At 34.2% G+C, this 11,710-nt stretch overlaps 1 protein-coding gene across 1 annotated transcript in view; it reads left to right on the top strand.

Moving 5' to 3' along the window:
• The first annotated feature begins 920 nt into the window (after window positions 1-920).
• The window catches only part of MALRD1 (MAM and LDL receptor class A domain containing 1), a 608,458-nt gene continuing 597,668 nt past the window's right edge, over window positions 921-11,710 (top strand). Inside the window, exons 1-2 of the mRNA XM_007447298.1 lie at window positions 921-1,119; window positions 9,964-10,104. Of these exons, the coding sequence (XP_007447360.1) occupies window positions 921-1,119; window positions 9,964-10,104 (340 nt within the window). The remainder of the gene's footprint in view (window positions 1,120-9,963; window positions 10,105-11,710) is intronic.

The raw sequence follows: 11,710 nt of genomic DNA, 5'->3' as shown, positions 1-11,710 counted from the left end.
AAGTATAAAGGAATATTTTGAATATTTAACTCCATATAATTTCTATAATTATTCACCTTCATAAAATTTTATTATTTATAATATAAAGTTCAGGTGTTCTGAACTTTATTGTACTGTTCATTCTGAATATGGATCCTGAAATTGTATGTTTCACTTGTAAAAGCACATGAAGATGAATTGACATGAAAATCCGTGTACTGCAGAGGAAGAAACACTGCACTCGGTAGCAGGATATTTGAATTCCAGTTTCTAATACCAAATTACTGTATTTCCTCATAAGTATCCCTTAACTTTCTTGGGTCCAAGTAATGTGGTTTGGAAAATAATGATCCCCGATGTCCCTTCAGTTTTTAAAATCCTGTGGTTTTCAGTTTATCTAAGCAAGCAATGCAAAGTTTCCATTCAGTGATAGAGGACAAGCATTTCATTCTCATGAAACAGTTCTAATAATTGGACCTGAAGTATTTGAATGAGTTTTAGTGACAATAATGTTCTAAATTACATGAACATGATTAGGCATAGGAATTAATATAGAACCTTTATGTTACTTATAACTTTATTGTAATTTTCCTCCCATTTATGTGCCTGCCCTTTAGTAGTTAATGCTATGTCCTGAAAGAAAAATTTATCATAAGGGCTTAAATTGTTTAAACATGGTATACATAGGGCAATAAATATCTATGCTTAGCTAGATAGAGAAATGGTGCAATTGTTCAAGTTAAATATTTTCTAAAGACACTCCCCTGAAAGAGTAAATGAACTGCCTTGGACTCATTTGTTAAGAGTTGCGGATAGTTACCAGCAGTTTCAGTCATAAGAGGCAAATCTGGAAATCAAAAAATAGAGAAAAGAGAAAGAATGTTTTTAATTATGAACCCACCCGTTACAACGGCCTGATCTCTAAGAAGACGTTTCAAGCAATGCTCCTCTGCCTGGCCAGAATGTTAGCTTTCCTGAAGAATGAAGCTTTTGGTATCCTTTGGATTTCCTGCGTTTTCACCTCTGTACTGGTTCAGGAAGGAACGGAAGCCTTTCAGTGTGACAGTGGGGTCTCCTTGCCTCCTGACAATGTGTGTGACTTCACAGATCAGTGTGGCGACATGAGCGATGAACAGCAATGTAAGTTCCCTTCCTCTCCCTCCTCCAAGTCCTGTCCACCTTTAGTCCAGAGGCTGCTGAGCCGCCTGGGGAGGCTAAGACACCTGGCCCTGCACGGATCCCATTTATATGCCCTTAGAGTCAGTCAGAAACTAAAATACTCTTTTTAAGAAAGAGACAGATCCACAAATAAAAATAACTAATTAAATGGTATCAAATTGCTAAGATTCTAACTAAATGGGATGTATTTTGGATCAGTTTTACCAATTATAAAGAAGAAGTGAAATGTAGAAAGGTAACTTTTAATGGTATATCAGTGAAACAAGATTGGAAAGAAGCTTGTGACTGCAGTTTTAAAATGCTGTGATGGAAATTATGAGCTTAAGTTTGAGTTCAGTATGGGAATATTTGAAATGAATTTTAGGTTGGGTGAGAAGATTTTATTTTTGCTTATAGGACACTACCACCAAGTGAGTTGGTACCTCTCATACACAGAGCATAACTCTGACTTATATCCTTTGATTCTAAGGCAGAGAAAAGAGTGCAAGCATCAGAGTGCAGGGCGTAGACTTGGATCCTGGGTAAACCATCTACTAATTGTGTGATTTTGAACCTCCAGTTTATTATAAGAGGTCATAAAGTGAGATAAACTGATCTCACTGGCAGGAAAATACTCCAGGTATAACATTAATAAAAGTTCACCAAGGGAAGATATGGGTAGAGACATACATGCATGTTTCTGTAGTTTCTATTTGCAGTATTACATCCTGAAAGAAGACTGCATTTCATCAATGGAACTAGCGCCCTTCCTACAGTCACCTTTCATAAAAACATTATCATACAATTAAATAGGTTCATTCATGTTGATTTTTAGTAACTATTGTCTCAATTATTTAAAGGCACTAAGTCTAGTATTTTAGAGCAATATGCTCAAACGTATTTTCTACTTTTTATTCAGATACTATATTAATTAGTGTTTACAGAGTTCTTCATTTTCTTCTCCTACATAAGGTTCTACATGTTTGATCTTACCATTGTTGGAATTCTATTCAAATATTAAGTTGTTATTACTTTAAAACAAGAGGAGTGATTACTGAATAATTTCTTCTCTTTAGAAGGAAACAGGTGGAGGATTTTTCTCCCATAGTTTGGGGATTGTGATCGTGCTGTTTGATTGCACTTTGTGTTTAACAATTCCTAAGACGGGGATTCATTTTATATTTGTCCCATTTCCCCAGAGACGCTACATGTGGATGTGCTGCCCTTTCTCTGTCCTGTCTGGGGAAAGCCCTTGCTGTTCTTTGGTGAGCAGCTAAGATGAACCACTCGGTTGGTTTGACAAGAAATGCAAAGTCCGTTCCATCGCTAATCCCTCTGAAGCTTCCTTTCAGTGTGGTTGCTGTGATAACATGCGTAGTCCTGCTTCAGGGTAAAGGTTAATGCGAAAGAAGGGGAAAGCCGCTGAGTGGGCAAGGTCTCAGCTATGTGAAAGATACTAATAAGCCCGGCCTTAGAGGAGAGTGAAGGAACAGATTTGTCGAATAAACACATTTCATTTTAAATGTTACACTGGGAGGTCACCTTTTGGCTTTTGTGCTTTTCATTTCTGAGAAGTTTCCACTTTGGTATTTTATTTAAAATGGGAAAACCTGTAGATAAAATTGAGAATCACTTTAAAGCGTGAGTTTCTTTTGTACACCACGCTAGGGGGAAAATACTGTGGAGGAATAATGATGGCCAAGCAATTTTTCTCTTGAAAATTTGTGATGCTAAAATTATAGACAAGATTTTTTTTTTTTTTTTTACTGAAGCTGACTTTATAATGATGTTTCAGTAGTCACATTTTGGGAAAAAAATTAATCTGTGACCCTCTTTAAAGTCCAAATGGTGTGAGCTTTAAAGAAATAGGTTAATATGTTGACTTTTTAAAATGAAATTGGCATAGTTGAAGTTGAAATTTGGATGCAACTGATTCTATTAATAGTGTTTTTGAAAAATTTTTTATTTTACATGATGGACCTGTTTTTCAGAATACTTGAACCTATTATTTAACTCAGTATTCTTTTTAAAGATATTAGATTTAAAAAGACTAAATCTTCACAATGAAATAAATTCTATTTATACACAATATTGAACACAATAAATCGTGAGCAAGAAAAATAATTTTTAGGTGTAACAACTATTTGGTTCTAACGTTGACAAGAATCTCTCTTTATTAGAATTTATTAATACCCTGAGCCAGGGAAGTAAATGTTGTGGTACTGATCTGGGTATTTAAAAAAAATTATGTTTCTAGTGTCGCAGTGTCTGCTTCTACGCAGAACCCCATTGCCTGGTCTTCCTCATTCTATTAAGCACAGCAATAATCTAGTTTCTCTTCTAGTAATTGCTCAGAATTATTTGATGTATAAAGTTTTAGTTTTACTCAACAGTAAAACAGTAATATTACTTATGTTGCTATTCAGATCCAAGTCAACCATAAGACTATAAACTGTACTATTGATACAGTGTTACAATGTTGAGATATATCCCCTGCAGTGGGTTTCTACCACTGGAATATTACCAGAAAGTACTCCAGTATTTTCTCAGAAATTACTCCAGTAATTAGATAATTACTGTGGCGTACCTGAAGTTAGTATTAACTGTTCCATACATTTACTTTTAGAGCTAAAATTACTGTGACTCAAGATGGAAAAATATATTCAGTTAAATAATCTCTCCCCTACGTACATGTTTTGCTTAAGAACATTTCCATTTGGTCTATTTTTAATACTTTGATTTGATGAAATATAAAGTTTTGAAGTATTACCTAACTTCTTTTGCAAACTTTTTTGGATTTAGGAATAATAATTTTTTCAAAAGGTCTTTACTTCATATAAATCTAAATTCGTATGTGAAATGTGTGAAAATTACATTAGAGGTGCATTCTGAAAATCTGAGAGGTGATAGTGTTTAATCAGATGATAGTAAGTACATTGTTTCTTCAGTAGGATGACATAAATTTCAACTACTTTTAAAAGTAGTAGTAGAAGTTCATTGACATACTTGAAGATAAGCATTAATAGAGTGAAATGTGAGATTTCATGTGCAATATTTATTTTACCACTACATTGGATGCAAAATGTTTTAAGCATATTTTTTATTAATCAACTAAAACTCCTATTCATCATAGCAAAATGTCTCAGTTTGGGCTATTATAACAAATTCTGTGAAATTTACTAATCTTGAAACAGTGTTAAAGTTAAAATATGGTTTGGAAATCTTTTTCTCATGTGACACTGATGGTATCTATGTCAAATTCTTGCCAAAGATGTGCTCAGTGGCTTGAGATTAAAGGCAACTATATGACAAGATTCCAACTTAAATAATATTAGATAATTCTGGTGTGAGCTATGGAAGTTGTAGTTCCATATGCTATCACATACCTTTCTGATTTACAGTTTTTCCTGTCTCTGTTTCAATGAAACTAATAAAATTAGTTCAGTGTGAAAGATAAACATTTCCGTGATAAAAATTAATTAATGGTTTCACATTGCCAGGACGAATAATAGCACTCTTTCATGGAAATCTACTTTTGAGAATAAATTTTACTTTCATTTAATTGGAGTATTTTGAATTTATTTCATCCTTTGCAGGAACTGGCCCTTAATTTTTACATTAAATGAGAGTAAGGGAGATAATTCTTTGTACAAATGTTTTTATATGCTATCTACATGAAGGAAATCATTTTGTAAACAGTAAAATGTATGTAAAATTTTGTGACTACGTAATAAATAGCTTTCCTCAAGAAGGGAAGGAGATAAAAGCACTTAACAATCTTGGAATAGAAGGAAATTACCTTAACACACAAATGGCTGTATATGAAAAACCCACAGCTAACGTCATACTCAACGGTGACAGACCGAAAGCCCTCTTTCACCACTTCTGTCAACATAGTACTGGAAGTCCAAGCCAGAGCAGTTAGATAAGAAAAAGAAATAAAAGCAATTCAGATTGGAAATGAACAAGTCAAATTATCTCTGTTCACGGAAAATGTGATCCTAAATGTAGAAAACTCTAAAAAGTCTATGAAAAAAATGTCAGAACAAAGAAACAAATTAAGCAAAGTTGCAGGATTCAAAATCAACACACAAAAATCAGTTGCATTTCTGTGCACTAACAATGAACAATCTAAAAAGGAAATAAAACAAATTCCATTCATAATAGCCTCAAACAATATAAAATACTCAGGAATAAACATAACCAAGGTTATGAAAACAAAAAATTGTTGCTGGAAGAAATTAAAGAAGATGCAAATAAATGGAAAGACACCTCATGTTCATGGATTGGAAGAATTAATATTGTTTAGATGTCAGTAGTACCCAAAGTGATCTGTAGATTCAAAGTAATCCCTCTCAAAATTCCAAGAATATTTTTTGCAGAAATAGTAAAATTCATCCGAGAATGCATATGGAATCTTAAGGGACCCTAAATATCCAAAACAATCTTAAAAAAGAACCACCTTATAGCCCTCACACTTAATGATTTCAAAACTTACTACAAAGCTACAGTAATTTAGAGTATGGAATTGGCATAAAGACAGACACATAGGCCAATGAAATGCAATAGAGAGCCTAGAAATTAGCTGTCTCATAGATGGTCAGATGATTTTTGACAAGGGTGCTAAGACCATTCAATGGGGAAAGAATAGTCTTTTCAACAGTGTGGTAAAAACTGGACATCTATATGCAAAAAGATTAAACTTGGACCCCTACCTTACAGCATATCCAAAATTTACTCAAAATGGGTTAAAGACATAAATGTAAGAGCTAAAACTATAAAACTCTTAGAAGAAAACACAGGGGAAAAGCTTCATAACATTGGATTTGGCAATGATTTTTTGGCAATCACAGGCCACAAAGAAAAACTAGATAAATTACAGCTCATCAGAATGAAAAACTTTTGTGTATCAGAGGACACTATCAGAATGAGAAGTCAATCCATGGAATGGAAGAAAATATTTTCAAACTATATATCTAAGACATTGACATGCAGAATAAATAAAGAACTCGTACAATTCAACAACAGAAAACAAGCAATGAACAAAGGACCTGAATGGACATTTCTCTAGAGAAGATATCCAGATGTCCAATAAGCACATGAAAAGATGTTCAATATCATTGATCATTTGGAAAATGCAAGTCAAAACCACAATGAGATATCACCACATATCTATTGGGATGGCTATTATAAACAAGCAAACAAAACCCAAGAAAATAACAAGTATTGGCAAAAATGTTGAGAAATTGGAACACGTGCATTGGTGGTGGGAATGTAAAGCCATTTTGCTTCTGTGGAAATGGTATGGCAATTCCATTCAATATTAGAAATAGAATTATTCTATAATACAGCCATTCAAATCTGGAGACATATCAAAAAGAAATGAAAAAAGGGACTCCAACAGATATTTGTACACCCATGTTGGTAACAGCCTTATTCCCAATAGCCAAAAGGTGGAAGCAACCCAAGTATCCTCCAGCAGGTGAATGAATAAATAAAATACGGTAGATACATACAGTGGAATATTATTCAGCTTTAAAAAGGAAGGAAATTCTGACACCTGCTACAACATGGCTGAACCTTGAGGACAATTATACTAAGTGAAATAAACCAATCACAAAAGGACAAATATTGCATGATTCCACTTATATGAGGTACCTGGAGTAGCCAAATTTGTAGACAGAAAGTAGAATGGTGGTTCTGAGGGGCTGAGGGGAGGGAGGAATGAAAAGTTTCAGTTGGGGAAAATGAAACAGTTGTGGACTTGGATGGTAGTGATGGTTGCATATCAATGTGAATTATTGTTTTTATCACAGAGCTATATACATGAAATGGTTAAAATGATGCATTTTATATTTTGGCACAGTTTTCCAAGGAAAGCAGGATTTAACATTAGGGAAGTCTACAACTGTGCCTCATAGAACTTTCAGGAGGAAAAGAAACGTGCATTATTAATATAGGCCCAGGCAAAATTGTGAAATAAATGGCTTGCTTTTAATGCTTTCTGCCTCTCCTTTTTAGAGTTCTCCTAACTCTTACAGTTTCCCTGTCTTCTAGGAACTTTATATTGTGATAATCTACTCATACTATACTAAGTTAATCCCGAGTTCTGCATCAGTTTCTTCACCACTACCACTATTAAAATTTTTTTCTATTCCTTACCATTTTCTCAGAAGCATGCCCTATGTTAACTATCACTTGAGGATATAGTTTAATATTTTTCTCCACTTATGGTGTTAATGATTGAATCCATGAATGGCTCTGCAGTAGAATTTTAATGAGAGAATCTGGCATGGTGGAAGCCAATTCAGAAGATAATTGGGTCTTCCAAGCAACTTCAAAGCACAACATGGAGATACCCTCTCTTTTTCACTGCAGTATGCTGGACCTGTGGGATCACAAAATTAAAAACAAAATGATGAGTTGCTCAAGTTCAAAAAGCCCAGGAACATGGATTCTCCTAAGTTCCTGCATCCCATTCCTCCTGTTCCATATGTTGTCCAACTGCAGTATTGCTGTGGTAGCAGGAAAATCTCCATGCAGACAGACTTTAGTATAGTAAGTACTATCAGATTTGAATGTAGGTGTGTGGGATATGAGATTATAAAAGGCAAATCAGCCGCAATTCAGGAAAAAATTGTTCAAATGGTTTAAAATACACAGTTCTCTACTGGGAGGAAAATGAATACTTAGAAAATTTTCTGATGAATTTTTGAATAATCTGGCAGTTATAAGAAGTTCATGATTGCTTTTTAAATAACAATTAGTTGAAAAATGTATGCTCATTAGATTCATTTTGTAACAAAAGGAACCCCTGTTGAGACTATTCAGAAATAAAAATGTTTTATTTAGCTATTTTTCTAGTTCTAACACTTCCAGAATACATCATCATTATCCTTGTTTATTAAAGAGAACAAAGAACATTGGAAACAGACATCAACTAAGTAATTGTAATGCAAGGTAATTTCTTGGTATTTAAAAACTGTTTGACACCTATGTGAGTATGTGTGTACGTTTTGTACACATAATTGCTGAAATATGGTGATAAAAAATAGTTTAGAATATTTTGTAATCACAAGTAGATCATTGGACAAAATGCTGGGACTAAGACTTGAAAACATACATACTTATGAAGATACATATGCATAACTAATTGAATGACATGCACATTCATATACAAATAACTATATAATTTAGTTCATTTTCTGTTTAACCAGCTTCCCTGGACCACTAGGGGTCCATGAGGTAATGATTGGGATATTCTGGATATTCTAAATATTTCAAAGGCCTTAAGGCAATGGGAAATTTAAGCATGGTATGATTCACAGACTAATCAAGTTTCTTAGCTTTTAGATAGAATGACATGAATTCTGCCTGGAAGTACTGGTTTCATCAGTATTAGAAACTCTGACAGACCTCTAATTCTAGAGGTAAAAATGGGTTAGTGGCTTAACAATGAGACCTTGGAACAGAGCTTTAAGAATTCAGGTTCTGGAGTCAAAAAAGACCTGGTTCCAATCTTGGCCCCAACGTTCACTGGCTGCCTGCTTCATAAGGTTTTTTTAAGGAGTAAATAAACTACTGCACTTAGAATGCCTAGCACTGATCTCCCTCAGTAAATTGTGGCTATTAAGATACCTGTTAACATTACAGAATACAGCTGCTTTGTAAAATCTTTCAAAATAAGGAATCTAGGACTAAAAATAATAAAATAGACCATTGGTAATAAAGCAGGTTTAGATAATGTTTAAAAGTGTAGTTTCTAATTCAGCTTTCAGTACTCACATGGATGTTCTCAAGGATATGCACCAGATGTATTATTACTAAATAATATTTTTCCGAAATGTGACTAAAAATTATGTTTTTGTGACTGGGTTGCCAGGCACTGTCTGTCTATTAATCAGAATAACCACTGTGGCTAATGCAGCCAGTTAGCACAAGAACAAGCTTGTCAAAGGAACATCTCCAGTTACTAAGAGCTACAACCTGGGGATGGTATAGTTGCCATTGAATTAATCTGTTTTTTTAGAGAGTGACATTTACAGATGGTGGATAATGGAATCAAGCCCTCCTTGGGGGGTTATTGTGAGCAACCAAGTGTCCAAATCTTTCTCCCTCTCCCAAGCCTCTTGGATCACTTATACCAAGAGAAAAAGAAAAGAAAAAAAAAAAGCCAGAAAATGCCTTGTTGTGATTAAAAGCACCAGGGATTTCAAGAACATTGAGATTCAACAGGGAGGTGCTATGCTTAATTCCAGGGTTCTGTCGCAGCCACAATGGCTGAATTTGTATCAGAGGGTCCTCTCTGAAATGGTCTGCCCAAACTTGAAATTCTGATATGGCTGGAACATTAAGGTGGATTTGAAGATGTAACCTTAATAATAATGCCTCATATTTTGTGGTGCTTAAGAGTTGTATTTATATGTATATTATGTCATAAGATTCTCACTGCAGTCATTTGAGGGAGAAAGGGCAGGATGCCATTATTTCAGTTTCATAGGTGAAGAAAAGGGCTTGGTGTGGTTAAGTGGTTTAGCAAGGCCCTCAGTTAATAAGAGACAGAATCAAGATTAGGTCCTCAGTCTTCTGACCTCATGAATGGCATTCTTTCTGTATGACCACACTGGTTTTTAATATGTGGTGATTTATTCGAATGTCATATGCAAAAAAGCTTTGCATTGAAGTAGACTTAAATTGTGAGAAGTTATCCTGATGTTACTCTCTTTGTAATTTGTTCCTAAGCTTTCTAATTTTCACCTATTGTTTTATTTCTTATAAAAGCCACATGTAGGGTTGTGAAAGTGGATTTCTTTTTTCTCCCATTAGGCTCAAACTATGAAAGATGTGATTTTGAGGATGGACTCTGTAGTATGATGCAAGATCAGAGTCTGCGACTTGGCTGGGCAAGGAGGAATGGGATAACTGGCCCATCACCTCCATTTCATGACCACAACGGTGATATGTCTGGTAAGTGCTTTGAACTTTTTTTTTTTGTCAAGTGGTTGGTAAGGACAGTAGAATCATAGCTGATGGTTAGATATTAATGATGATGATGTCTAATTTTATACATTCTTTAATTATATTCAAGATACTTATGATTCTAAAATATCATATCAGATTCTTATAATTGGGTTCCTGGGACCTCAAAGGTCTATCTAGATAATAATTGGGATTTTCTAGCTATTTTGACTCTGTAAGGAAACTGTGAAATTTAAACATAGTACTACAGAGATTAATTTGTCGAATATCTTTGCTTTTGTTTAGACTGATTTTAGCTTTCTCTAGTAATACTTGTATTCTTCGGCTGACTAGAAAGCTCTGATGGGAGTTCTGGAGCCAGACATTTATTCATTTCTTTGTTTGTTAACTAATGAAGTTCATTCACTTGCCATTTTATACCAGGTGATTAAGATATTTTAGTAAAGCAAAAACTGACTCTGTGCCTGCCTTCACCTGATGGCCTTACACATGGTATGAAAAGAGGTAATCTTTTGCCTGGCATAACTAATTGAAGGCTGGTGATTTTTTAATAAAATTTATACTTCTCTAAAATAAATACAATTAAATGTTAAATATGAGTATTCCCTAGAGACAATTTAAAGTGATTAGATGTTAGTAGCTTGAAAATGTTTACATAAATACTATACATGTGGTTACAATGCTGGTGCTGTCACTTACTAACTATATAATCTTGAGCAATTTACTTTGTTAAACCTTGGTTTTCTCAACTCTAAAATCTATCATAAGATAGGATTTGAGAGCTAAGTAAGATACTGTAAGTAGAACTTGTCATAAAATACCTAATAAAAGTTGATGTTTAGTACATTTTTGAATAATTTTGGTGTTCCTAATTTTAACTCTTATGTAAGTAAAATGGAGTTTATTGTCCTTGGCTTTGCTGACAAAAATAAGTTTTAAAAAAGAATTTTTAACAATTGTTAGGAATAAGCCAACTTTATCACCAAAAATAAAAACGGGGGGAGCCAGACTTCACAAACAGGACCGACTCACTGCAATTACATGAAACATTTATTATGGATACAGTTGTGTTAGATGGTGATATTAAATCTGGTTCCCAAATTTTAGCCATTGTAATACCATTTCCCTTTTAGAACCTCCTCACTGTTTTTTCCTTTACTTAGAAGATTTTTCACAGTATACAGTTACTTACCTTAGTCTCCATCATAGGCAGCATACTTGATATTTTCTTTTTATGTTATATGTGGCTCTGATTCTCTTCTTCTTGCTACCTCGTCTTGAAGTTAGACAACATCAGGGTCTCCACCTCTTTTCTTTTCTCCTCCATTTCCTCCCTCTTTCTTTCTTCCTTCTCTTTTCTTATTTTGCCATTTGATAGCCTAGTAAAGAGATAAAATGGGGTCAATTCAAATCAAAATTGAACTGTTATATAGGCAGACACTATCTTAGCTATATCGCTTGGTTTAATTTAAGATCTCTGGAGTCAGACTGGTTGTGTTTGAACACTGGCCCTGCTAACCTGCTAGCTGTGTGGTCTCAGTTTCCTCATCTGTAAAATGGAAATAATAATAATACTATAAGCCTCATAGGGAAA

Source organism: Lipotes vexillifer, unplaced genomic scaffold, assembly GCF_000442215.2.
Source record: "Lipotes vexillifer unplaced genomic scaffold, Lipotes_vexillifer_v1.1 scaffold297, whole genome shotgun sequence".
NCBI lineage: Eukaryota > Metazoa > Chordata > Mammalia > Artiodactyla > Lipotidae > Lipotes > Lipotes vexillifer.
This window is presented reverse-complemented; position numbering and strand designations above follow the sequence as displayed.